This window comes from Pan paniscus, chromosome 17 (genome assembly GCF_029289425.2).
Source record: "Pan paniscus chromosome 17, NHGRI_mPanPan1-v2.0_pri, whole genome shotgun sequence".
In the NCBI taxonomy this organism is placed as follows: Eukaryota; Metazoa; Chordata; class Mammalia; order Primates; family Hominidae; genus Pan; species Pan paniscus.
This window is the reverse complement of record NC_073266.2, coordinates 97,569,358-97,597,247: the sequence shown is the minus strand read 5'-3', so window position 1 is coordinate 97,597,247 and position 27,890 is coordinate 97,569,358. Positions and strand designations below refer to the sequence as shown.

Below are 27,890 nucleotides of genomic sequence, written 5' to 3'. Positions count from 1 at the left end.
GGTGGAACGAGAGACTTGAAAAGAAAGACCCAGAGACAAAGTATAAACAAAAAGGGGGCCCAGGGGACCGGCGTTCAGCACACGGATCCACACTGGCACCGGCCTCTGAGTTCCCTTAGTATTTATTGATCATTATCGGCCGTGGCAGCAGGATAATAGGATAATAGTGGAGAGAAGGTCAGAAGGTAAATACGTGAACAAATGTCTCTGCATCATAAACAAGGTAAAGAAAAAGGTGCTGTGCTTTTGATGTGCATATACATAAACATCTCAATGCCTTAAGGAGCAGTATTGCTGCCAGCACGTCCCACCTCCAGCCCTAAGGCGGTTTTCCCCTATCTCAGTAGATGGAATATACAATCGGCTTTACACCGAGACATTCCATTGCCCAGGGACGAGCAGGAGACAGAAGCCTTCCTCTTATCTCAACCTCAAAGAGGCGTTCCTTCCTCTTTTACTAATCCTCCTCAGCACAGACCCTTTACGGGTGTCGGGCTGGGGGACGGTCAGGTCTTTCCCTTCCCACGAGGCCATATTTCAGACTATCACATGGGGAGAAACCTTGGACAATACCTGGCTTTCCCAGGCAGAGGTCCCTGCAGCCTTCCGCAGTGTTTTGTGTCTCTGAGTACTTGAGATTAGGGAGTGGTTTGAGGTTAGGGAGTGGTGATGACTCTTAACGAGCATGCTGCCTTCAAGCATTTGTTTAACAAAGCACACCCTGCACAGCCCTTAATCCATTTAACCCTGAGTTGACACAGCACGTGTTTCAGGGAGCACAGGGTTGGGGGTAGGGTTACAGATTAACAGCATCTCAAGGCAGAAGAATTTTTCTTAGTACAGAACAAAATGGCCCTCTGCTCAAATTCTACAATGCCAATATGGACTGCAGGTCTTCAAAGTGGTCTCCTCTACCTTATGAGCACAGCAAGAAAATGACGTGCATTCTCGATTTCACAGCTACTGGAGGAGTCATCGGCCAGATCGGCCTAGCAGTTGTTTCTTTTTGACCCGATAAAATTATGTTTAGAATAGCTCTCAGTTTTCCTGCTCATGTTTGGCTTAGGATAAATATAGAAATTGTGCCTTCCTCAGCATATGCTGCCTGGGTGGCGCATGAACTGACAAAAGAGAAACTGCCGAGTACTAGCCCAGGATGAATAATTGACCATGGGAATCTAAATATTAAAGAATATTAATGTGTATTCTGAAGTTACAGAAATTAGCCAGTGTTTCCCTGGTGTGAGGACAGACAATTGGGAAGAAAACAGTCTGGGTAAGACTGAAATAGCTAATTACGAGAGCGAAGATGCAGACTACAAGAGCAGAATGTAGACATGAAACAAAGCTTTAAATTAGAAAACCGAAGTTTTATTTTGGATAGCTGAAAACGTCCCAGTCCAACCAAGTGTAGGGTGCAGCTGTCTTTATGAAGCATGGGTGCCCATGGAGGTGCCCAGTTGCCCCTCGGATCCAGTGTGGATGGCCTTGTTTCTGAGGCCCTAAATCTAAGACGCTGCTGATTTTAGGGTGCACTGTTATTATCAGAAAGGGAGAAACGCTGCCAATTAAACGTTAAGTTCAGTTCTTATTTTATACTCATTAAAAGAGCTCTTTTATAATTATTGATGCTGGTTGATGGATACATGCCTTTCATTATGTTACTCTCTTTTGTGTTTGAAAAGTTTTATTTAAAAATTATATAAAAGGAGTTCTTTTGGGTATAGATTTGGGTATACAGATCTGAGTAGAGACTGTTGCTCCTTTCTTTTTTTGAGACAGGGTCTTGCTCTGTTGCCCAGGCTGGAGTGCAATGGCACAATTACAACTCACTGCAGCCTTGACCTCCTGGGCTCAGGTGATCCTCCCACCTCAGACCCCTGAGTAGCCGGGACTACAGATGCACACCACTGTACCCCACTAATTTTTGTATTTTTAGTAGAGATGGGGGGTCTCGCTATGTTGACCAGGCTGGTCTTGAACTCCTGAGCTCAAGGGATCCACCCACCTGAGCCTCCCAAAGTCTTGGGATTATAGGAGTGAGCCACCGCACCTGGCCCGCTCTGTTTTATTTATTCTAAAATAATTGCAATATTTTCATAAGTTTAATTTTCATTGTTAATGCAGTATCAACCAACTATTTTCTAATCCCATTAATTATTTACTATGCAATTCTGGTCCTGTTTGAGTAAGTGGTCTTTCCAAGAAGTCATGATTGTGGGTAATGAGGACCTCCTGTACCATGCAGCTTTTGTGGGTGTGAATTTTAAAACAGTGGCTCTCAAATATGGCTACACATCAGAACTTCTGGGGAAGGCTTAGAAGGCTTCCCTGACTGGCACAGTCCCCTTTATCAGTGCTCTGCGGGTGGGCCTGGGCACTTGAGCATTTGTGGTTTTAAAGCTGCCCAGGGGTTTCGGTGTGTGACCGAGTGGCTTAAGCTGTGGAATATAGCTTTAGACCTGTGGTAGGGAGGGCAGCACAATGGAAGTATTTTACATCAGAAAAGTCCCAGCTCCTCCCACTGTCCCTTGTGACATTTTGTCCACAAGCTGTAATCACCCAGTACATTGTTACTTTATGGCTTTTAACAGATCAATTAAGAATAACGAGGTTGGCCGGGCGCGGTGGCTCACACCTGTAATCCCAGCACTTTGGTAGGCCGAGGCGGGCAGATCATGAGGTCAGGAGATCAAGACCATCCTGGCTAACACAGTGAAACCCCGTCTCTACTAAAAATACAAAAGATTAGCTGGGCATGGTGGTGGGCGCCTGTAGTCCCAGCTACTCGGGAGGCTGAGGCAGAAGAATGGCCTGAACCCGGGAGGCGGAGCTTGCAGTGAGCTGAGATCGCGCCACTGCACTCCAGCCTGGGCAACAGAGCAAGACTCCGCCTCAAAAAAAAAAAAGAATAACGAGGTGGTTCACGTGTATAATCCCAGCACTCTGCGAGACTGAGATGGGTGGATTACCTGAGAACAGGAGTTCGAGACCAGCCGGGCGAACATGGCGAAACCCCGTCTCTACTAAAAATACAAAAAATTATAGGCCGGGCACGGTGGCTCACGCCTGTAATCCCAGCACTTTGGGAGGCCAAGGTGGGCAGGTCACGAGGTCAGGAGATCGAGACCATCCTGGCTAACACAGTGAAATCCCATCTCTACTAAAAATACAAAAATTAGCTGGGTGTGGTGGCAGGCGCCTGTAGTTCCAGCACCTGAGAGGCTGAGGCAGGAGAATGGCGTGAACCCGGGAGGCGGAGCTTGCAGTTAGCTGATATTGCACCACTGCACTCCAGCCTGGGTGACAGAGCGAGACTCTGTCTCAAAAAAAAAAAAAAAAAAAAAAAAAATTAGCTGGGCATGGTGGCATGTCCTTGTAAGCCAAGCTACTCAGGAAGCTGAGGCAGAATTGCTTGAACCTGGGAGGCGGAGGTTGCAGTGAGCTGAGATTGCGCCATTGCACTCCATCCTGGGCAACAAGAGCAAAACTCTGTCTCAAAAAAAAAAAAAAAAGAAAGAAAAAAAAGAAAAATGAGAGACATTAATTCTCTTCATTTATTCTGCCTCTGATGCTTTTCCTTTCCTGATGTAGATCTAAGCTTCTGACCTGTATCATCTTCCTTGTCTCTTCTCTAACATTTCTCACAGGGCAGGTCTACCGGCAATACATTCCCTCAGTTTTTGTTTTTCTGAAAAAGTCTTTATTTTTCCTGCACCTTAAGGATACTTTTGCTATATGGAATTCTAGGTGGGCAGATTTTTTTTTTTCAACTGCAACACTTTAAGGATTTCACGGCCAGGCGCAGTGGCTCACGCCTGTAATCCCAGCACTTTGGGAGGCCGAGGCAGGCAGATCACGAGGTCAGGAGATCGAGACCATCCTGGCTAACACTGTGAAACCCCGTCTCTACTAAAAATACAAAAAAATTAGCCGGGCGTGGTGGCAGGTGCCTGTAGTCCCAGCTACTCGGGAGGCTGAGACAGGAGAATGGCGTGAACCCGGGAGGCGGAGCTTGTAGTGAGCCGAGATTGCGCCACTGCACTCCAGCCTGGACAACAGAGCGAGACTCTGTCAAAAAAAAAAAAAAAAAAAAAGATTTCACTCTACCCTTTTCTTATCTGCATGATTTCTAACAAGAAGTCCACTGTCATTTTTATTCATATTCCTCTTGTTAACTTAAAAAAATCACACAACACTGCATTTAGAAAGGGAGACTATTTCTTAAATAACTTGCAAGATAGACATCCCACAAGACCAGACACAGGCCTTTCAGAGGAGGAGAGGATGGGGCAGGAGCTTTATGCTGACTTGGTTGGCTAAACATACTTAACAGGTTACATGAGGAGCTATGAATATTCATGAAGGGGGTCTGGCCGTATGTATCATATCACCCATGTTCACTTTGGGGTGGAGATGTAACATTTAAGTGTATCACAGTCAGGCCCTATACATCAAAAGGTCTTTCTAAGACTCGAAGGCACTTGGTGCACAGAGTTTGTAAACCAGCCGGGACCAGCCATGGTCAGTGGTCTCTTACCAGGAGAGTTACTGAAATCTGTCTCTTGTCTTGTCAGAGGTGTAGCTGTGGCTGATGGACGAGGGTTCAGTCAGGCAGGTTTATTCAGTTTGAATGTGACAAGCCTAGGTGTGGTTTTTGTTTTGTTTTGCTTTATGTTTTTTGTTATTTGTCCTGATGGATGTTCTGTATGTTTCCTGGATCTATGGTTTGGTGTCTGTCATTAATTTGGGGACATTCTTGCCATTCCGCCATTTCTCCTGCCCCTTTTTCTCTTTCCTCCTTCCGATTCTCCCATTGTACCAATCGTATCCTTTGATGTTGTTCTTGGATGGTGTTTTCTGTTGGTGTAGTAGGCTGTTCTTGCATTGCTGTAAAGAAATACCTGAGACAGAGTAATTTATAAAGAGAAGAGATTTAATTGGCTCACCGTTCTTGCAGGCCATACCAGCATGGCACCAGCCTCTGCTCAGCTTCTTGGGGGCCTCAGGGAACTTTTACTCATGGCGGAAGGCAAAGTGGCAGCAGGCATTTCACACGGTAAAAGCAGGAGCGAGAGAGAGAGAGTGAGGGTGTGGGTAGGTGCCAGACACTTTAAAGAAAAACAGATCTCGGGCGGGCGCCGTGGCTCATGCCTATAATTGCAGCACTTTGGGAGGCCGAGGTGGGTGGATCAAGAGGTCAGGAGTTTGAGACCAGCCTGGTCAACATGGTGAAACCCCATCTCTACTAAAAATACAATAAATTAGCCAGGCATAGTGGTGCAAGCCTGTAATCCCAGCTACTTGGGAGACTGAGGCACAAGAATCACTTAAACCCAGGAGGTTGCAGTAAGCTGAGACTGTGCTGTGCCACTGCACTCCAGTCTGGGCAACAGAACGAGACTCCGTCTCAAAACAAATACAAAAACAAAAACAGATCTCACATGAACTCAGAGTGAGAGCTTACTCATCACAAGGGGATGAAGCGATGGTGCAAGCCATTCATGAGGAACCCGCCCCCACGATCCAAACATCCCCTGCCAAGCCCCACCTCCAAAACTGGTGATTATAACTCAACATGAGATTTGGTGGGGACACACGCTCAAACTAGATCAGTTGATTTTTTTTTTCATCCCCTTTTCTCCTTGAATTTCAGTTTGGGAAGTTTCTGTTGACTTATCTTCATATTCACTGATTCTTTCCTTCATTCTGTCTCGTTAACTAATGAGCATTCTTTATTTCTATTGTGTTTTTGACTTCTAGCATTTTTTTTTATTATTGTTTCCATCTTTCTGCTGACATCACCTATCTGGTCTTGCATGTTGTCTAATTTTTCTGCTAAAGCCGGTTTATCCAGGAGTTTCTGCTCTGGGTGAGCAGCTCTCAGGTGCTGTCTCTCCCTGGATGTGCCTGTCTCTTCAGAGCAGGGTGCCAGTTTGTCTGGCAGCCTTAGTTCTCTGATGGGCCCATGAAAGGCTGCCCTGCTATTCTTTGCTGTAAGGATGGGGGTGGTGACTGCCAAGCACGTCACATGACACCAGTTGAAGTTGCGGAACTTCTGAGCCAGGCTCCTAAAGTGAGACTTCCAATCCACCTTCCATACAGGTTTCCTTAAAAAATGGGGTGCGCGACCAGCAAGGTGGCTCACTCCTGTAATCCCAGCACTTTGGGAGGCCTAGGTGAGAGGATCCTTTGAAGCCAGGAGTTCAAAGACCAAACTGGCCAACATAGTGAGCTCCCCGTCTCTATAAAATAAATAAATAAAATAAAAAGAAATAGGCTGAGTGAGAAACAGTGGCTCCAATCTTCCTCTGATGTCCCAGCTCTCAGAACAAAGTTGCTTTGTTTGCTTTTCCTTTTATAAGCACCATGTGTTAGGCAACTTCTTAAGTGGTTCCCTGAGGTATTCATGCTCCTACGTGACACCTTAATCTGCACCGGGCCAACCCAGTGACCTGTTTCTCATGAGCAGAGCCTGGAAAGCATGAGGCACAGCTCTGCTTCCTCTGTGTCACAGCTCTGATCTTGTCAGTCACTCATTGGCTCCTGCAACCACAGCTCTGATCTTGTCAGTCACTCATTGGCTCCTGCAACAAATGACCACAGCTAAGTGGCTTTTACAACAGCAGAAGTTTATTCCTTCACAGCTCTGGAGGCCAGAAGTCCAAAATCACTTTTAATGTGCTGAAATCAAGGCATTGGCAGGGCCAGGCTCCCTCGCATGGCTCCTGGGGAGAATCTGCTCCTTGTTTCTGGGGCCTCTGGTGGCTCCGGCGTTACTTGGCTTGTGACTGCATCACGTCCATTTTCAAGGCCCCATCTTCATCTCTGCTCCATCTTCCCGTGGCCCTCTCTTCTGTGTGGCACCAAATTTCCTTCTGCCTCCCTCTTACAAAGATGCATGTGGCCGGGCACGCTGGCTCATGCCTGTCATCCCAGCACTTTGAGAGGCCAAGGCGGGAGGATCGCTTGAGGCCAGGAGTTCAAGACCAGCCTGGCCAACACAGAGACCCTGTCTCTGTTGTATTTATTTATTTTTGAGATAGGGTCTCACTTTGTCACCTAGGCTAGAGTGCAGTGGTGCGATCCTGGCTCACTGCTGCCTCAACCTCCTGGCCTCAAGCAATCCTTCCACCTCAGGAGTAGCTGGGACTACAGGTGCACACTACCATGCCCAGATAATTTTTCTATCTTTTGTACAGACGAGGTCTCACCATGTTGCTCAGGCTGGTCTCGAACTCCTGGGCTCAAGAGATTTACCTGCCTCAGGCTCCCAAAGTGCTGGGATTATAGGCGTGAGCCACAGTGTTTAGGGCCCACCTGGATAATCCAGGACAATCTCTCTATCTCAAGATCCTTAATGACATTAGAAAAAAAATTGTTTTCCCATATGAGGTAATATTTACAGGTTGCCTGGATTAGGACTTGATGGCTTTATAAGGGCCATTTTCCAGCCGTGCATGGCTTGGTCGGCTTCTCTTGTTTGCAGAAAGCTATGTGACAAGCGCAGCACCTGCAATGAGCTGTGATTGGCTGATGTAGACTGGGGGTGGGGGCTCGGACCCCCGGCAGGTGGTGTTCGAAAAGGTACAAACTCACTCTGCAGTCATCAACTCACCTTTCGGGGTCCCTCTGAGGCGTGAGGCCTGTGGGGTGACGTCCGAGCATGCCAGATTTCGTCCACTGAGCCGGGCTCCTGGAGGCCCCGTGCACAGATGCAGCTCTAGGCCCCAGGCTGCGGGCACAATTTGCCCCATGCCTCCACAGCCTCTGGATTTAAGATAACCGAGGATAGCGTCTGGGACCCCAGTGCTCCAGTGAGGGTCAAGGAGGTCCGGAGCTTACTCCAACCTCCAGGGCAGAGAGGACAGATGATCCCAAAGGCTGCTGGGCTCAGGGTAGGGCGCGGCTGAGCAGGGGCAGCTGCTTTTTCTCTCCCAGGCTTCCTGCTGTGCCTTTTACTCACCTCTACGTTCCGGGTGCTGGGGCTCCGCAGCGCTGGCTCTAAAGAACTCCCAACGCCAGCCTGGGGGCGCAAGGCAGGAGCGCCCTGTTTCCTCGATTGTTGGGGATTTGCTCCTAGTTAGGTGGTGACTGTCCTTATGATCCCCGATAAAACCAGCCGGGCAGGGGGCCGGGATCGTGGAGAAGAGGCCGCGGCTGGCGGGGAAGCAACCCTCAGCGTGGACCCCTCAACCTCGCGGCTCGCCCCTTACCCGTGCACCCCTCGCCTCACACCCCCGCGCCCCTCACCCTTCACCCGCCCGCCCCTCACCCTACACACACCCGCCCATCACCCGCGCGCCCATCACCCCTCACCCAGGCGCCCCTCACCCTTCACTCGCGCATCACTCACCCCTCACCCCTCACCCACGCTCCCCCCACCCTTCACCCGCGCGCCCCTCATCCACGCGCCCCTCACCCCTCACCCGCGCACCCCTCACCCCTCACCCTTCACCCTTCACCCGCGCGCCCCTCATCCACGCGCCCCTCGCCCTCAGTCCTCACCCGCGCGGGCCAAGAGGGTCCTGGGCGAGGGCAGCTCCCCGCGGGCGGGTGTGGGGGTCGGAGTTGGCTTGGCATGCGAGGCCGGCAGCAGGGCTTCACGCACGCCTGGCCCCCGGGTCTGTCTTGAGGCTCAGGAGCTGCCTTTTCTGCAAATAGGCGCCCAACGGTTCAGCCCGGAGAACTACACGGGGATGGGGAGAGGCCGCCCCGCGTTTCTGCAGCGACAGCGACCATGGCCGCAACCACGATGATGACAATGGCCACGGTGACGGCCGCGCGTCCAGCCGGCCCCCCGGTGACGGCCCCGGCGCATCTGCTCGTGGGGCACTTGCATCGGAGCGGAGACCCGCGGGGGGCGCTCCGTTTCCCGAGACCCCGGCCGCCTCCGGGCGCTGCAAACTCCGAGCCGGGTCCCCGGGTCTCCTGGGTCAGGACAGAGCTGGACGAGACTCGTCCCCGGGCGGCCCGCATTCAGGACACGCGTGAGGGGGGCGTCCGGACCCTGCGCCCCCGGCCCTCCAGGACGACGCCCTCCGCTTGGATGGCCGCGCGCCGGGACAGCTGGAGACGGGTTGACGTGGGCGCCAGGCCTGAGGGACCGGCCCCGCCCGGCTGGTATTTCCCGACCGGGCGGGAGGAGCCACGCGCCCCCACCGCCCCGACAGCCCCGGCTCCCGGCCCCGCCTGGGCCCGCCCTGCCCAGCGCGCTCTAGGACACCGCGGCGCCTCCTCACAGCTCCCGCGTGGGCGGGGCCCGGCATTGTGACGTCACGGGGCGGGGTTTCCCGGCGCCTGAGCGGACTGACGCCGAGACGCGCGCGGGTAAGCGGCGCGGGGACGCGGGGCGCTGGGCGCGGGGCTGGGGGCGCAGGTAAGGAGCGCGGGGGCGGCGCGGGGTCCTCGGGGGGGCGGCCTAGGGCGGCCGAGGACGCAGGGCCGGGGCAGTTGGTCGCGGCCTCCAGTCCCCTGGCTTGGTCCTGTGGGGTCCTCGGCCCGGCACCTCCTCCCGCGAGCCGTGCGCCCCCATCCTGGGCCTGCGCCCCCTTCCCCCGAGCCGTGCGCCCCCATGCTAGGCCCTGTGACCCTCCCCCGAACCGTGCGCCCCGATCCTGGGCTCTGCGCCCCCTCCCCCACCCCATCCCGGGGCGCGCGTGGACCCCCGCCGGCTAAGCGCACCCGGGCGGTGACCCCAGGGGCTTCGCCCGTCCTCGACCCCGGCCCTGGGACCCCTCCCCAGCCCCCTCCGGGAGCGTCTCGGGACCCCCAGACACCCCCACGTCCCAGGCAGGGGCCGCGCCTCGCGCCCCCCGGGCCCCGGTCGCCCCCGCTCTGCCTCGGTTCCTGCGGCTGGCGCGGGTCGGGTCGGGTCCGTGCGCGCCGCCCCAGCCTCCCTGGGCGGAACTCGAGCAGCTCCCCGCTCCCCGCAGGCCCCGAGGCCGCAGGAGCGCGCGGAGCGGCGATGAGCAGGCGGCCGGTGGCCCGCGGGGCGCGGAGCCCGTGACAGCCTCGGCCAGGCGGGCGCTGCGATGGAGGCCGAGGGCCTGGACTGGCTCCTGGTGCCACTGCACCAGCTGGTGTCCTGGGGCGCGGCCGCGGCCATGGTCTTCGGAGGGGTGGTGCCCTACGTCCCGCAGTATCGGGACATTCGCAGGACGCAGAACGCCGACGGCTTCTCCACCTACGTGTGCCTGGTGCTGCTGGTGGCCAACATTTTGCGGATACTCTTCTGGTAAGTTGGGGGCTTGCTTTCCTGGGCTGCACCCGGAGAAGAGGGTTTCTCCTTTGGGGTTTCTGGTTGAGGCCGGGGGAGCAGCAGCGTCCACACCTCCCGGCCGGGCCAGCGTCCCACTCTGCCGTGGATGGGGTACGTGGCTGCAGGCAAGTCACTTCTTAGGGTGAGATTATTTTTCCAGAAAAACGGTGGGGTTGGAGCACAGAATCTCAGAGAAAATCTCCAGATCCGCCTCCTCGCATAATGTTCCACATGGGTACTTAGCAGGGACCTCTCAGCTGGGCACTGGCCTAGGCCTGCCTGTGGAGAGGAGCCGTTCCTGCCCTCCTTTTTCATGTTGTATAGTTTTTCTTTGTTGTTTTGAGAGAGGGTCTTGCTCTGTGGTCCAGGCTGAAGTGCATGATGACATGACAGCTCACCGCAGTCTCCACGTTCCTGGGCTCAGGTGATCCTCCCATCTCAGCCTCCCGAGTAGCTGGGACCACAGGCGCACCACCACACCCGGCTAATTGTTTTTTTTTGTATTTTTTGTGGAGACAGGGGAGTTGGGGGGGGTTGTCTCACTTTGTTGCCCAGGCTGGTCTCGAACTCCTGGCCTCAAGCATCCCTCCCCACTGGGCCTCTGAAAGGGCTGGGATTACAAGCTGAGCCACGGTGCCTGGCCTGCCTTATTTAAATAGGAAGTCACTCTCTCTGGAGACTGTCTTGTTCCTCTCCCCAACTTCCTCTTTGTATTTGTATTAGGCTAAGGAAATTGAAATTAATTTTAACAGTTGTTGAAGCCAGACATAATTGGGAGGGTGAGTTTTCAGAGGAAATGAAGAGGTCTCACAGCTGCATTCTAAGGCCAAAAACGTCTGGAATTTTTCTTTCTTCCGGGTGATCCCAGCCTCTCTGTCCGGGCAGATTGGACGGTGTCTGCTGCTCTTCCTATGAAGAGGGCCTGGTGGAGGGGTGGAGAGGAGTCCAGGCTGCTGGTGTCAAGAACTCTGCTTCTGACTCTGGTCACTGAGTAATCACGCACCTGCTGCTTTGCCTGTTAGTTTTGTTTTGTTTTTTTTTTGAGACAGAGTCTCGCTCTGTCACCAGGCTGGAGTGCAGTGGTACAATCTCAGCTCACTGCAGCCTCTGCCTCCTGGGTTCAAGTGATTCTCCTGCCTCGGCCTCCTGAGTAGCTGGGACTACAGGTGCCTGCCACCATACCCAGGTAATTTTTGTATTTTTAGTAGAGACCAGGTTTCACCATGTTGACCAGGATGGTCTCGATCCCTTGACCTCATGATCCACCCACCTTGACCTCCCAAAGTGTTGGGATTACAGGCGTGAGCCACCGCGCCTGGCCCACCTGTTAGTTTTTAAGTCAACCTTATTGAGGTGTGATTTGCATTCCATGAAATACACCCCTTTCGTGTCCATTTGATGAGTTCTGATGCTGAGGTGTCCCGTGTTCATGAGCCGGGGTGTTCCCTGCTCCGTGGCCTTCATCCCAGCCCTGGCCCGGGGTGCTCCCTGCTCCGTGGCCTTCATCCCGGCCCTGGCCCGGGGTGCTCCCTGCTCCGTGGCCTTCATCCCGGCCCTGGCCCGGGGTGCTCCCTGCTCCGTGGCCTTCATCCCGGCCCTGGCCCGGGGTGCTCCCTGCTCCGTGGCCTTCATCCCGGCCCTGGCCCGGGGTGCTCCCTGCTCCGTGGCCTTCATCCCGGCCCTGGCCCGGGGTGCTCCCTGCTCCGTGGCCTTCATCCCGGCCCTGGCCCGGGGTGCTCCCTGCTCCGTGGCCTTCATCCCAGCCCTGGCCATGGGCAGCCATTGGTCCATGTGTCCCTGGGTGTTAGTTTTGCCCCTGCCAGGGATTTTTAGGTGAGCAAGTGGGTTGGCTGCCTCTTCCCCAGAGTTGTCTCTGAGGCAGGGAGGTTTGTCCCCTGCAACGACCTCGGAGGAGGATTTTGGGTCCCAGTCCCGTCTCGAGGTTTGTCTCTGGGCCAGGCTGCATCTGAGGGAGGTTCAGGGGTGCTCATTTTGGAGACTCCTTCCTTCTTTCCCATCGCCTGCTTTGGAGACGTGGCTAGCAGTGCTGCAGTGGCCTCAGTGAGCGTAAGGTTGACTGGAAGTAGGTTTCTAATTGTCTAATGCTGTTGTTTACTTTGAGTGCATGTTGTAGGGGTTGGGGAGACACTGGTCGGCAGGCCGCCTGCTACAGCCCCAGCTCACATGTGTGTGTTGTGAAGGAACACTGCACTCATCTTTGGGGTTATAGAATAAATTTTCTCCAAAATAATGGAGGAAAATTGCCTGAGAGTGGATAACCATATGGGAAAGAAGTTCCGCTTAGAGGTTTCCCTCCCCAGTATGCTCATAGTTCAAAGTTGCTAAAAGAAAATAAATTAGGTTGGGCACGGTGGCCCGCTCCTGTAATTCCAGCACTTTTGGAGGCTGGGGTGGGAGGATCACTTGAGGCCAGGAGTTCAAGACCAACCAATGCAACACAGCAAGACCCCGTCTCTACAAAAAATTGAAACATTAGCTTAGGTATGGGGGCATTACCTGTAGTCCTAGCTACTTGGGAGGCTGTGAAAGGAGGATCACTTAAGCCCAGGAATTCGAGGCTGCAGTGAGCTGTCCTCCAGTCTGGCCAACAGAGAGAGAGCCTGTCTCAAAAAAAGAAAGAAAAGAATCTATCTAATGTCCATCTAAGTATCTGGTTTGGAGAAGTCAGAGATTAACCCAGTTTCCTGGTGCCATCTTGTCATTGCCTCATGGCCTAACTGGCACTGACGTAGAGGTTTGAAGCTGGGACTGGGAGTTCTTGCTTACAGGCCTTGGAGAGACACTTGAGCTCTTTCTTTGTGGAGCACAGGGCAGCCTTCCAGGGAATTCTGAACTTTGTCCATGGGTCTCTTCATAGAATCAACATCCTGGGCTGTCCTGGTCATGCATGGCTTCTGTGACCACTGAGTGCACACGCAGGGCCCCAGTGTGTTCCAGAAGATGGTGGGATGAAAGCGGGGAGAGCAGAGGGCGCTCGTTCCTGCTGGGCGTCCCTCCAGCCTGAGGATGCGCCATCCCTGCACTCCACACAGCGAAGCCCACCTCCCTACCTACCACACATCCTCTTGTGCCCACCCGGTCCCCAGGTCCTGCTGTGCAGAGGGGGATGATGACCCCTTCTGTTTCTCTCTTGGGAGCCTCTTGTGACCCCCACTCCTGGCTTCCCCTCTCCAGGCTTTGTAGGTTCACAGCCCCTTTGATTTCATGGTTTGTAGGGCAGAGGATTTGTGCTTTAGCAGAAGTGACACGTGGGATGCATCACACACAACCCCAGCTCCACGCATGCGCACGCACACTCGGTGTTTGGGTTGGGGGTGGTGGGAGCAGGAGAGCAGAGGTGGGGCGGGGGCAGGCTCCGGTGAGAAGGGGCTGGGGTGGGGGCGGAGAGCAGAGGTGGGGCTGGGCTGGGCTGTGGTGAGAAGGGGCGGGAGACGGGGAGAGCAGAGGTGGGGCTGGGGCAGGCTCCAGTGAGAAGGGGCCGGGGTCCAGGCAGAAGGGGCTGGGGGGAGTGGGTGGGGGGGAAAGCAGAGGTGGGGCTGGGCTGGGCTCTGGTGAGAAGGGGCCGGGGTCTGCCAGCACAGTGGTGGAGTTAGAATCTTCACGCTTCCAAAGCTGTTGGGGCATGGTCCTCAGAGCTCCAGTCCCTCTGGGCAGCTCCCCGTTGGGGATTTGGGGTGCATGGCATATGGGGCTCTGCAGTCCTGCAGGGGCTGCTTTAACAGTACAAACCCAGGGATTCTGAAACATAGGTCACTCATGTTTTTGTGTCTTACAGTCCTTACTACCATTTTGCAAAACCAGCATTCAGCAGATCACACTCTGCGGAATGCCAACATTCAGGATTTGGCAGGTTGGTGCCAGAAGCCAGGAGAAGGGCTGAATGATGCCTCATAGCTGGCGTTTGCCGGCTGTGAGTATGTGGAGGAAAAGCGGAGAGGCCAGGCGGGGATCAGGCCACACTGGGCTGCAGGGCCCTGGGAGCCTCAGCTCCACCCACAGTAGCACCCAGGCTGGAGCACTCTTAGATGGAGGAATGAAAACATTGTATCAGAGAGGTCATAACATTTTGTTACTAAAGGTGATAGCTTTAGTGGTGCCTAAGAGTAGATACAAAGCTACAAAGCTTCTCTTCTGCTGGATTTTTTTTTTCTTTTAGACAAGAGTCTCGCTCTTGCCCAGGCTGGAGTGTAGTGGCACAATCTCGGCTCACTGCACCCACCGCCTCCTGGGTTCAAGCAGTTCCCTGCCTCAGCCTTCCAAATAGCTGGGATTACAGGCGCCCGCTGCCACGCCCAGCTAATTTTTGTATTTTTAGTAGAGATGGGGTTTCACCATATTGGCCAGGCTGGTCTTGAACTCCTGACCTCGTGATCCACCTGCCTTGGCCTCCCAAAGTGCTGGGATTACAGGTGTGAGCCACTGTGCCCAGCCCTGCTTGAGTTTTTCTGTGAGATTTTGGAACATGGAGAAGTTTTTCTGTGGGCCTGGTCAGTTATGGGGCACCCTCTCTACTGTCTCTCCCTGTGGATGGGCACCTGGGCATGATCACCTGCAGAGTCCACCTTAGACGAGGTATCTTGGTGCTTCCCGAGGAGCAGGCTCCTGCACCACACAGGTGGGCTGCCTGGCACCTGCCGTGAGAAGAGGCATGGGAGTCACGCCCTCCGGCAGGAGAGGAAAAGTGCTCTCCTGAGTTCATGGCCAGCACAGACTGTTATCACTAAAGGAAGAAAAAGTTAAGTTGAGAAGTAAATGTGGCATCTATTTTAATTAGCTTTTAAAATTACTAATGCTGCTGGATTCTGTTTCGTTTTCATTTTGTTCCTTGTGCATCTTTTGTGGAACACTGTGCTTTTTGAAATTTTGTGTTTTTCTTTGTCTTCACCCTAAAATTAGTTTACTATTCACCTCCGGGCACCCTCTCACTTCATTTTAAAAGGCCTCATTCTTTACTGTGCATATCGAGTTTCTCTAGATTTGATTTTTGATGTGTGGATTATGGGGAAGCTCAAACCTTGATTCACCCGCCTCCTCCTTCGTCTGGTCATTCATTGCTTCTGTTAAACATTTAAAAAAATGCAGGTGGCCTTTCACACAGAGTGGCCAAAATGGCTCACGTGCAGCCTCATTGCTGGAGGTGAACGTGGTGTGAAGTGGCCTCCGTGTGTCCCAGGGGACTGGCCTGTTTTAGATGCTTGCCCAGCGTCACCTCCTCAGCCTCAGGTCTCTGTGGGTGGGTTGACCGGCACCCAGGCCGCTTGGTAGGCAGTGGAGAACGGCCCTGGAAGTGACTGTGAGCTTGGCTGTATCCTCCAGCCTTGGGGGTTGCGATCTGTGCTTTATGGTGCAGAGGCTGAGGCCTGGAGGGGGCCGGTGTGGGGGCTGGAGCCAGCCTGTGGGCAGAGTGCCCGTGCCCCCTGCACTCCTGCTCCTGCAGTGTCCCTGCACCTCCGGCCTGTGCCTCAGGCCCAGAAAACCCTGTTCAAGCTGCCTCTTTGCTGCTGGCCGTCCTCTGTCCTTGGGCCCATCACCCTCCCTTCTTCTCTTTGCCTCTTAGTCTTGCCTTGTGTGTTTCTCAGAGGCTTCCTAGGGAAGCATCCAGTAAGGCAAGGGGATCATGGTGGCCCCTGCTGACCTGGGTGATATTCCTGGAGGTACAGCTTGTGTGCCTGCCTGCCTGGCCCCCTGTCCACCCTGGGCCAGTGCTGCTGACCTGGGTGAGATGCAGCTTGTCTGCTTGCCTGTCTGGCCCCCTGTCCACCCTGGGCTGGTGCTGCTGACCTGGGTGAGATGCAGCTTGTCTGCTTGCCTGTCTGGCCCCCTGTCCGCCCCAGGCCCAGGCTACTGTTTTCTCTGCCCTTCCCTCTGCTCCCTGAGTCTCTGTGACCTCAGGCAGCTGCTCCCTCTGCTGAAAAGCTCCCAGGAGACAGGGAAGGGCCTTGGTCTCTGAAGCCAGCACAGAGGGAATCAGCATGGCCACCCTCTGAGGACTGCATCCTGGCTCCCTGTCCTCCCAGGAGAACGTCTGTGGCTTTTTCCTGGTTGCTGTGGGAGCCTCACCTTCAAGTGGAACCTTCTTACCTGCTGGGCTGGCTCACCTGCTGAGGGGGCTACGGGGTTCCCCTTGTTCCTGCTCTGAGTTGATAAGGCAGTGCTGAGGGGGCTATGGGGTTCCCCCTGTTCCTGTTCTGTTGATAAGGAGGTGCTGAGGGGGCTGTGGGGTTCCCCCTGCTTCTGCTCTGTGTTGATAAGGGGGTGCTAAGGGGCCTATGGGATTCCCCCTGCTTCTGCTCTGAGTTGATAAGGGGGTGCTGAGGGAGCTGTGGGGTTCCCCCTTCTTCTGCTTCTTGTTAAGGGGGTGCTGCATGGGAGCTGGAGAGAGGTGGGGGCTGTGGTGGTTGTTGCTAGGTCTTCCAGTTTTTCAGAAGTTGGGAAATGAGGCTGTTATGTAGGATCTCCTGACTTTGACATGTTGGTGACCAGTTCAAGTTTTGAAAATTCCCTTCAGGCCAAACTGCAGGCTGATTGAGATTCCCGCGCTGGAACAGTCAGGGGTTGGGGCTTTCTATGAGTGCGTGCCACACAGCCCAGCCTTGGAGGTGGTGGCTCTGCAGGCACATGTCCCAGCTCTGTGGCGGCTCTGGGGAGGCAGAGACCGCAGGGAGGCAAGAGACTGCCAGTCATTGGCCTGTGGTTCTGCCCTGCAGAGGCTCCTAGCTGAGCTGAAGAGATGCTCAACCCTGGTCAAAAGTCAGCAAGAAGGCCTGGGAGCCTGCAGCTAGAGGAGCTCGGGGCCAGGGAGGCGTGGGGGCGGGGGTGGTGCAGAGCCTTGGCTGTCTTCTCTTCTGTGGGAGTGTGTGTGCATGTGGGAATTTCGCGTCTGGCCCACCTGCTGCTCTGCACACGATCCCCGCCTTCCCCAGGCAGGAAGCAGGGCTGCTGTGAGCTAGAAACTGGGCTTCTTGCCTGGTGGCAACCCGGAGGCTGCAGGGAGGGCCTGGGGCACCTGGGCTGAGCTGTGGGAGGGGACTCAGGGCCACTAGACCCGGGTACCAGTGCCTGGGCCACTGGTTCTGGGGAGCGCCAAATGTGCCGAGGGGTTCTGAGTCAGGCTGTATGGGGGTCTTACGGCCCCTCCCTGGAGCCCCACCCCACCTGGAGTCTGGGAGATGGGCAACAGGTGCCTGGTCACTGTGGTGTTTGCCAACTCCTGGGCTCCTTCCCCGGGATGCCGCTTGGGGCCTGGGAGAGGTGGAGTGGGTGGGCAGTCTTTCCTGCTGCAGGTTCGGGACTGGGAGAGGCGATGTGGGTGGGCCTGACACAGGGTCTCTCCGGCTGCAGGTTCAGGACTGGGAGGGGCGGCGTGGGTGGGCCTTCCTCCTGACCCAGGTGTCTCCTGCTGCAGGTTCGGGACTGGGAGAGGCGATGTGGGTGGGCCTCCCTCCTGACCCGGGTCTCTCCCGCTGCAGGTTCGGGACTGGGAGAAGTGGCATGGGTGGACCTCCCCCCTGACACCGCGTCTCTCCCGCAGGTTTGGGAGGCGCTTTGAGTCCCCGCTGCTGTGGCAGAGCGCCATCATGATCCTGACCATGCTGCTGATGCTGAAGCTGTGCACCGAGGTCCGTGTGGCCAACGAGCTCAACGCCAGGCGCCGCTCCTTTGCAGGTTGGTGGCCGGCGCTTCGGAATAAAGTCCCAGGGAATCAGGGCGTAGGTGACTCTGGTGAAACAAAAGCCACTCTAATCTGTCCTGATCCAAGCAGCTTTCATTTCACCAAGTGGTGCTGTTATCTCCAGCTGATAGCGTTTTCAGTATGTTAAATGACTTCAGTTAAACGGTTTATGACTTGAAGCAATTCAAGATAATAGTTTCTTCACTGGAAGTTGGGTGAGGCCTCAACACATCTTCACGGTTCCTCTTGGCTGTGAGCGCCATCCCAGACGCTTTCTGTGTCAGAACAAGAAGTGCTCACCTGTGCCTGGCCCATCAGGTCAGACGGTACCAGGTCAGGCGTTTCGTCTGTGTGCGTGGCCTGTACACAAAACACACCCTTTCAGTTCTGCTGTGACTCACGGGCTACCTTAGCCAGGGTCTTCCTCACAGACCTTGTTAAACAGACCCCGAGTCACCCCGCAGGGTCAGGCAGCCCCTTTATCCGGAGCACACTGCAGTGTTGACAGCTGGGCAGGACCAATTACATGCTCAGCACACCTGGCTCCTTAACCTTTGGCAGCTTAGAAAATAGAAGATACTTCTTCCAGTTTTTGCCTATTGCACAGTTTGTTCCAGTCTGAACTCTGTTTGAACATGCAGGCTGGCGGGCTTCTTGTGTGCAGGAGGGTTAAATCCTTCCTTTTGTTTTTCTTCTAATTACTAAATCTAAGACAGCACTCACTTTGGCTTTGAGAGAGAGATTGATCTCAGCCATCACTTGGAGAAGAGTATCTTCCCAGAGTTTAAGTTTGGGGCTTCTGTGGATTTGAGCTCTTGCCGGGGAGCTGTGTCCCTGTGTTTCTATTCCTGACCACTACTTCTTCCTGTTGGAGAGGATTCCCACCTCTGCCTTTTTGTCTGCTTCTGTTTCTAGACTGAGGTGACTGTGTGCTGCTTTCAGCCTCTGTAGAAACCAGACCAGCCTCCAGCCAGTGTGACCTGGGCCAGTTAGTGTCGTTGGGGCCACAGAGATGAGCTCCAGCGTCTTTTCTGCGGTGTTCTGTTCTTTCTCCCCATTCACGCCATTCTCCTCTCCTCTGAGTCTCTGCTCTGTTCCCTTCTATTGTGTTTTGGGTTTGAAATTACACCAGAGATGGTGCTGATGATACCACAGATCTTGCCTAGAAAGCAGGCTTTCAAGAACCGGCCGGATTCCCCGCATGAGGAGTTGCGGTTTTACATTTCTGCTTAGGTGACTCGGTCTTGCTCCCCGCAAGGCTTTTGCTCCTTCTCTGGACCTGAGCTCCTCATGGCGTGTTCCCTGCCCCTTTGAACCTCAGTATTTAACTTGGAACAAGAATGTTCTCACTGTGGGAGGGCCGGCTGGCCGAGAGAACGGTTTGTGCCTAAGATGCCCAGTGCGTTGCTGGGTGTTTCTGCTGTCCTCGGGCTCTGGACATGAGGCCAGACCTTGTGACCTTGCTGGCAGTGGCTTGATGCGAGGTCCCAGAGACGGCAGGTTGTGAGTGTCTAGGCAGAGCAGCCAGCGTGGGGTTTAATGTGAGTGTGTGTTGGAACACTGGGATACCCCTAGAAGCGGCATCGTAAGCTCCCCACCTGCATTCATTTTACCAGCAGGTGCAGGTTCAGGCTTGTCTCAGAGGAGAAGGGAGTGGGATGGTGGATGCCTGGCGTTCTGTGTCACTTCTTCCAAAGGAGTACTTCTCTTCTGGTTACCCAGGATGAGTTAAAAATGTGAGTCCCAGTTTCCAGAGCTAGGCCTGGAATCTGAATTTTAAACACCCTCTGTGGGTGTGCAGAATAATGGCCCCCGGAGACGTCCGTGCCCTGATCCTGGGAACCTGTGACGTGCCACTGTACATGGCAGAGAGACTCTTGAGGGGGCTGGTCCTGGATTATCCTGTGGCATAACCTAATCCCAGGGGTCCTCAGACGTGAACAAGGGCCGCAGAGGAGATGGTGAGGTGCTGGAGCTGAGGGCCTGGCTCTCTGCCATGGGTCGGCCGTCGCTTTACAGGCAGCAGAGCCCCCGACCACAGGGAGCTGAGTTCTGCCCGTGCTTGAATGGGTGGGAGACACAGCCTTGGTTTTAGTCCAGGAGACCACTGGGCCTCCGGCCTCCAGAATTAAGATAATCAGCCTGCATTGTGGCTGCCACGTTTGTGGTACCTTGTTACGGAGGCGATAGGAAGCTGGGGCACCCTTTCCTCAGGCCTGGAGTATTTGGGAAGCAGTCCAGGGCCACCACGAGGGGTAGGGGGCCAGGCTTCTGGGGTCAGCCTGGGTGACCTGTGCCTGCCCTCCCTCGGGGAGGACTGAGAACCAAGCTGCATGACTCCTGGGCCCCAAATGACCTCAAGTGGGACATCCACTCTTGAGCTCTGTGTCCTGGGGTGTAGCTGTGTGTGTTAAAGAATTCTCAAGATTTACCTCTGCAGCACTCTTAACATTGGAGTCCGGTTTGAGTTTATACATGTCCACGTCCCCTTGGTGGATGGGCCAGGCCTGTTCCTGCAGGGCGCCTTGGTGAAAGGTGTGGGCTCATGTCCTCTCTGCCTCATCTGCCAGGAGAGGGGAGGGCAAGGCAGGAACATCACTGGAGTTCAGACTGAAAGCTCTGGCTTCTGGCCGCCCGATCGGTAGCTCCTGCAGCACAGCCCTGTGCCAAGCAAGGTGGCCAGCCTTGTCTTCCTGTCAGCGGCGTCACCTTTAAGGGAAGGTTGTTGGCTCTGAACATGTTCTGTTTTTTTTTTAAGCTTTTAAGTTCAGGTACATGTGCAGGTTTGTTATATAGGTAAATTGCTTGTCACGGGGGTTTAGTGTATAGATTATTTCTCTAACTCCTGAACTCCTGACCTCAAGTGACCCACCCACCTTGGCCTCCCAAAGTGCTGGCATTACGGGCGTGACCCACGGCGCCCGGCCAGTGTGCAGATTATTTCATCACCCAGGTATTAAGCCTAGTACCCATTGGTTATTTTTCCTGGTCCTCTCCCTCCTCCTGCTCTCCAGCCCCCGACAGGCCCTAGTGGCTGTTGTTCCCCTCTGTGTGTCCATGTGTTCTCATCATTTAGCTCCCACTTACACGTGAGAACGTGCGGCATTTGGTCTTCTGTTCCCGTGTTAGTTTGCTAAGGATGATGGCCTCCAGCTCCATCCGTGCTCCTCTGAAGGATACGATCTTGTTCTCTTTTATGGCTGCATCGTATTCCGTGCTGTATACGTACCACATTTGCTTCATCCAGAAGAAAATCTAGATGATTTTCATTGATGGGCATTTAGGTTAATTCCAAGTCTTTGCTAGTGTGAATAGTGCTGCAGTGAACATACGTGTGTGTCTATAGTAGAATGATTTATATTCCTGGCGTTTATACCCAGTACCGGGATTGTTGGGTTGAATGGTATTTCTGGTCTTTGAGGAATCACCACACCATCTTCTGCAATGGTTGAGCTAATTTACACTCCCACCAACAGTATGTAAGTGTTCCTTTTTCTTCACAACCCCACCAGCATCTGTTATTTTTTTTTTTATTAATAGCCATTCTGACTGGTATGCGACGGCATCTCATTGTGGTTTTGATTTGTGTTTCTCTAATGATCAGTGACGTTGAGCTTTTTTTCATATGCTTGTTGGCCGCATGTATGTCTTCTTTTGAAAAGTGTTCATGTCCTTTGCCCACTTTTTAATGGGGTTATTCATTTTTTTCTTGTAAATTTAAGTTCCTTATAGTTGCTGGATATTAGACCTTTGTCAAATGCGTAGTTTGCAAAAATTTTCTCCCATCTGTAGGTTGTCTGTTTGCTCTGTTGATAGTTTCTTTTGCTATGCAGCAGCTCTTTAGTTTAATTAGCCCTTTGTCAATTATTGCTTTTGCCAGGTACATTCTTGAGCCTCACCCTGAGGGTGAGGACATGCCAAGGGGGACCATGGGCCTTGAGAGGCACAATTCTTGGCAGACCGATGAGGACATGAAAATAACTTATGAGGAAACGTTTGAATAGCTGCATTTCACTGTGCTCATGGATGGTCAGACGACCTAATGAAATAAAAGCGGAAATGTTTTCCAGCTATCTTTTATAGGGATTTTAAGTTTTGAAGGTCACAAATTCAGTTTGAAAGTTAATATAAAAGAAACATAAATGGTATTAAGAAAGAGTAGGTTACTTAAAAAATTAGATACATAATTTGTTGTCTGATTATAAAGAACAGTGCATGCTCATGGTAGACATTTGGGGAAGACAGAATATAAAGTAAAACAGCTTCTGGCCGGTCGCAGCGGCTCATGCCTGTAATCCCAGCACTTTGGGAGGCCGAGGTGGGCGGATCACGAGGTCGGGAGTTCGAGACCATCCTGGCCAACATGGTGAAACCCCGTCTCTACTAAAGATACAAAAAGTTAGCTGGGCGTGGTGGCGCGTGCCTGTAATCCCAGCTACTCAGAAGGCTGAGGTGGGAGAATCACTTGAACCCTGGAGCTGGAGGTTGCAGTGAGCCAAGATTGGGCCATTGCATTCCAGCCTGGGCCACAGGGCGAGACTCCATCTTAAAAAACAAAACAAAACAAAACAAAAAAACAGCCTCCACCCCACCCTCCAGAGGTGACTACTTTGAACCTCGTGGCATGCTTTCCAAGTCTCTTCCTTTTTTCTTCTACAGTCGCCTTTCACAAAATTGGCATAATTTTCAAAATTATGATCAGACTTTAAAAAGAAACCCTCATTCCACTGAGATGTTTTCCCAAGCCCTTTTCGCTGTGAGTCAGGGTCAGAGCCCCTCCCTGGAGGGAGATGTCCCACAGGGCCCCGAGTGCCCAGCCTGAGGAAGGCAGGGCTGGCATCAGCACGGTGCAACCCCTGGGTAGAGCTGAGCCTCTTCGGCCAGGCCATGGCTGACTGCGGTTGGGAGTGAGTGCACACCTGTCTCTCGTGTGCTGGGTTATTTCTTTTTACCTTTCACTTTGCATTATGGAGAATTTCAAGCGTTTACCAAGTAGGTAGGGTGGCATAAAGCCCCGAGGGTGATTGGACCCACAGTTGCATTCAGGTCTCCTTCCTGCAGGTTTTTCTTTTTTCTTTCTTTCTTTTTTTTTTTGAGACAGGGTCTCACTCTGTTGCCCAGGCTGGAGTGCAGTGGTGGTGTTATCAAAGCTCATTATCGCCTTGAATTCCTGGGTTCAAGCCAAGCGATCCTCCCACCTCAGCCTCCCAAAGCGTTGGGATTACAGGTGTGAGCCCCTGTGCCTGGCAGTATATACAATTTTGTTGTTTAAAAATCCGTGGGTTCTCCCTTAGCTCCTCTCAACTTTGCCCGTGGTCTGTATTGCGGCATCAGTGCCACCTGCATTTTTAACAAGATTGCTGAGTACTCCTGCAGGCTGAGTTTTGGGAAGCCCTGCAGTGGAGATGGCACTCCTGGTGTTTCCTCGTGTCTTTATGTCCCTGGGATGTGGACAAGGACAAGGTGTTCTGTCCTTGGCTCTTTCTGTGAAAGAGCATTTTAAAAAGATAGCGGACCCCGAGGCCCTATCGGATCCAGGTTTGGTTCTTGTGTTTCGCAGGATGGTTGCGTCGTTCCATCGGAGGTGCGTGTGGTCAGCGGCCACTGTGGGGCTCATGCTGAGGCCGTCAGCTCATCAGGGGCTGCAGGATGTTTGTTGTCTGTTAGCTGGAGCCCCTCTGCAGAGAAATGGGCGGGTACCCATTGTTCGGCTATCCACAGGTGTAATTTATAAAGGAAATGCGGGTCTCTTTACCAGTTTTCAGAGTTGGTTCCCTAGCATCTTGCCATGATGAGTGCATGTTTCTGAGTCATTCTGAACATATGAGTTGGACGTTTGGTGTGTTACTGGATTATTACGCTTGTTAACGCTCCAGTTCTTCCCTCTGGCCGGGGAGCCGCGTCAGATGCTGCTGGGCCCTTTCGACCCAGCATGAGGGGTCTCGCTTCTACACAGGATCCTGGTATAACAGGGTGCTCGTGTGGCGGCTACATCTCCTGCCCCAGACCTAGAATCCGTCGTTTCTCCAAGGAGCTCTGGTATCTGGGACACAGTGTTTGGAGACCACGGCCGAGGCATGTGTGAGGGTTGGCCTACAGGTTGATTTTTTGGCTTTTTCAGTGGATGGAGCTAGGGAGTTTTTTTTGGTGAGGTGAAATACTTCATGAGTGGACACCAATTCTTTCCATTTGACTTCAAACCTCCAGGCCTGGCCGTGTCGCTTAGCCTGAGCTCTGCCTCCCTTCTGCCCTCAAGGACCCCACAAATAATGGAATGTGGCATCCTCATGCCTCCCTTAGCCCTCTCTGTGCACGGCAGTCTGAGGGTCACCATGCCAGCGCCGGCCTCCCGGTTACTGAAAACGTTTGTTTTATTGGGGGTGGAGGTTTATATGCTCAGGATTGCACATCCTCAGGACACTTCCCGCTGGGAACGGAGGTCAGGTCGCTGCTGCATGTTACGTCACCAGGAAACAAACGCACCTTGTCAGGGGTGCACCAGCAACTGGATACACGGGGTCATTTGTTTCATTTTAAATATTGCTTTTATAAAGTTTAACTTTGTTTTATCATGTACTTTTTTGCTTTTAAGTTCCTCTTAGGGGTTATTTGAGAAATAATTGTCTGTGGCTCAAAGTCAGGTGGTTGAATTTACTTGAAATTTGTCCCAAATCTCAACACTCAGAGTTCCAGGCTGGAGGCCAGGGAGAGGGAGTGGCTGCTGGTTAGTCAAGGGTTTCTTTTTGGGGTGCTGAAGATGTCCTGAAATTAGATAGTGATGGTGTTTGCACAACTGTGGATATCCTAAAAACCATTGAATTGTACACTTTAAACAGGTGAGTTAGTTATAGTTCAAGAAAGCTGGAAAATGTGTTGTATGTAGGGGTCATGTGCCATCTTGCATGCATTTTCAGGGGTTTATTGAGATTCTTGGACGTCACATTAGGAATCCCTGTATCTGCCTGTGTACCTCCCATTGGGGGCTCGCCTGGGCCACTGTGATCATGTGCTCTTCCCTGGTCCCAGGCTGTCTGGCACCTCCCTGTCACTATCACCCCTGCACTCCCCATACACGCCGTACCGACAGGGTACAGTGCAAACCTTTCTTCATGTGCCAACAGCAGTGGTCTCCAGTCGTGACATGGACCAAAGTCCCAGGAAGCAGGTGATGGCCTCTGTGGCCCAGCCAGCCTCCTTCCTGCTGGCCATGTGGAACCATAACTTGTTGTGTCTCTCTTGTTCCAGTCTCTTTGGCTACTCCACAAGTTACCCCAAATCTTAGGACTTGGAAGGACAACAATTATTTTGCTTGTGAGTGCATTTTGGGCAGAGCTTGGCAAGAATAGCTGGTCTCTGCTGTCCTCAGTAGCATCTGGGGAGGCTCAAAGGCTAGGGCTGCAGCCCTTGAAGCTCATTCTCTTGCTTTTTCTCTCTCTCTCTCTCCCTCACTCGCTCTTTGGCATGGCTGGTGCTAGCCATCTATCTGCTGGGACCTCCACCCAGGCTCTGCTGGGACACCCACCAAGTCCTCCTCATGAGACCTGGGCTTCCTCACAACATGGCGGCCAGGTCCCAAGGGGGAGCTACCTGAGAAAGCAGGTGGAAGCTGTATCTTTTTTATGACCTAAGTCTTGGAAATCACAGCATTGCTTCTGTGGACTGGAGTGGTCACAAGCCCACCCATGATCAAGGGGAGAAGACACTGACACCACCTCCTGATGCCGAGTGTGGAGGAAAAGGAAAATGTTGCTGGGCCCTTTTTGGATCCTGAGTGCCTGGTCTGGAGGACGTGTTCAGCACAGATTTGTGGAAGTGTGTGACTGTTGAAAATGTTCCTGGCAGCTCTCTCAGCATCAAAACTCTGCATTCCGTCCTACACAAACGTGGATCTGATCACACTGCTTTCCGGGCAAGGAGCCTCAGGTAGCTTGACGCTGTGCCTAGGACACAGCCTGGTGTGGGATGTGACTCTGCAGCCTGAACCATGTCTTTTTCCCCAGCCTGCCGGCTGGCTGCCTCCCACCATTGCCTGTTCACAGTCACACCTGGATGTGAGAAGGGAAACAGTGTGGACTGAGCAGTCCTGCCTTGGGTGGTCCCTCCCTCCCACCCCTTGAGGATCTTGGTCTTTAGAAGAGGCGCCCGTGGAGAGGGATGTTGTGTAAATCAAAGCAACAGAGAGGACGAGCTGAGGGACCCATAGAATCCAAGAGGCAGGGCTGGGGGAGGCTGAGGGAGGAGAGAAGACTGCACTTTGTATGCTGCATTGGTTTATAAAACCCTCAAATTTGGTAGAAATATTGCAGTTCCTGCCTTGTGAGTGGAACAACACCCTAAGTCCAAGTAGCAGAGGGCAGAGGTCAGAGGTCACCTCGTATTTGCTTTTAGCTGTTCACTTGCAAAATTTCCATTTTAAGTCTACATTGCCTGGGGCAGGTAAACACAACCTTTGATCCTACTTCTGCTTTCTGATCCCAGGACTTATTTGAGTCTCTTGTTTATCAACTGTCTTCAATCCCAAACCCCATGGGGCTTCCCAGGAGCCACCTAGAGGCCACACTGTTTTCCAGGACCTTGGCTGCTGTCTTGTCCTGGGGCTGCGCAGATAGGGAGGTTGACTTATAACCTGTCATTGCCAGTGCTGGGCCCTGGAGGGTGCTGGGTCCCTGTCACATTGTCCCTGTGTCTGTGTTTGTGCAGAGGTGCTTGTCAAGTGCATGTGCGGAACCAGCTGTCCTTTTACAGCAGAGTGTACTCTGAAAACAGCTTTATCAGGCAGCCTTCTGAAGAGTTTTGACCTGGGGCAGCTATATTGCAGCCGCAGCTTGCATACAGATGAGTTTCTAGGAAAAGGGAAGCAGGATCTGCCTGGCTGCTTTCCATCAGCACAGCACGCTTGTGACGGGCTCCCATGCTGCCTTTCTCCCGAGAGATTAAATGGAAATGCGGTAACTTTCAATTTTTGGCTCAATTTTTCTCCCATTCTCCCCATTCACTTTTTTATGATATTGGAAGAGGTTAGGTTTGCAGAAAAATAGTTCAGAAAGTGGGTTTTCTAATGCACAAAAACCAAAATCTTGTGATCTTTCTATTCTGGTTTGTTTTTTTTTTTAAAGAAATGCAAAAAGTTCTGGGAACACAGCTGTTTACCCATGTTAAAACCAGTATGTTTCTGTCTTTTTCCCCTTTCTGTTTCTGTCTCCCTTTTTAATGTGTAGCTGCAGATAGCAAGGATGAAGAAGTCAAGGTTGCCCCCAGGCGGTCCTTCCTGGGTATGTACCCTGCGCGTGCACTGCCCGCAGCACGTTCCTTTTGCTTCATTCCTGCAGCTGTACTTCCTCCTGTTGTTGCTTCCATCTGTGCATGTGCGTGTGTCATCTTACCAAGTGTGGCCGAGTCTACAGCAAACTAATCAACTCCTAGCTCTGCTGTTTTCAAGCATGAAGTAGTTACTAGAAGCCTGTCCATGCTCTTCTGTGTGTGGGGAGATGGGGGCGGGAAGGGGAAGCGAGAGGGAGACAGGAAGGGAGGAGAAAAATTTAGAAGACAAATTTTGGACTTTGTTAAATTTATTCCAAAGTATTTTATCCTTTTTGATGCTATTGTAAATGGAATTGTTTTCTTAATTTCAGTTCTGCTGCTTCATTGCTACTTTATAGAAATGTAATTGATCATTGCATGTTGATCTTGTATCATGCAATTCTACTGAACTGGTTTGTTCTAAGAGTTGTTTAGTAGATTCTCTATATATGATTCTGTCATTTGCAAATATAGTTTTAATTCTTCCTTACCAATGTAGTTGCTTTTATTTCTTTTTATTGCTTATCCTGGTTATAAGCGGTGAGAGTGGATGTACCTATCTTATTCTTCATTTTAGTGAGAAAGCATTCCATCTTTCATCACTAAGTAGATGTTAGTTAATGGATTTTCCATAGT

General features: G+C 52.7%; 1 protein-coding gene and 1 long non-coding RNA gene across 14 annotated transcripts in view; one reads left to right on the top strand and one right to left on the bottom strand.

Moving 5' to 3' along the window:
* Window positions 1-41: 41 nt before the first annotated feature.
* LOC134729269 (uncharacterized) lies at window positions 42-9,089 on the bottom strand. Its single transcript, XR_010110184.1, has 2 exons — window positions 8,509-9,089; window positions 42-8,026 (listed from the first exon to the last, which is right to left on the bottom strand). It is a non-coding gene; the product is annotated as an uncharacterized LOC134729269 (long non-coding RNA).
* Window positions 9,090-9,191: 102 nt separating this feature from the next.
* SLC66A2 (solute carrier family 66 member 2) overlaps window positions 9,192-27,890 on the top strand; it is a 47,567-nt gene continuing 28,868 nt past the window's right edge. For 2 of the 13 annotated variants that reach the window (XM_057300448.1, XM_057300447.1), the window contains exons 1-3: window positions 9,307-9,379; window positions 9,936-10,237; window positions 17,814-17,947. In XM_057300448.1, coding sequence (XP_057156431.1) covers window positions 10,035-10,237; window positions 17,814-17,947 — 337 coding nt within the window. In that variant the 5' untranslated portion in view covers window positions 9,307-9,379; window positions 9,936-10,034. Of the gene's footprint in view, window positions 9,380-9,935; window positions 10,238-11,306; window positions 11,448-17,813; window positions 17,948-25,429; window positions 25,878-27,172; window positions 27,227-27,890 lie in introns of those variants that run through there. The other 11 variants (XR_008621904.2, XM_055102520.2, XM_055102522.2 and 8 more) reach the window with 11 other exon arrangements.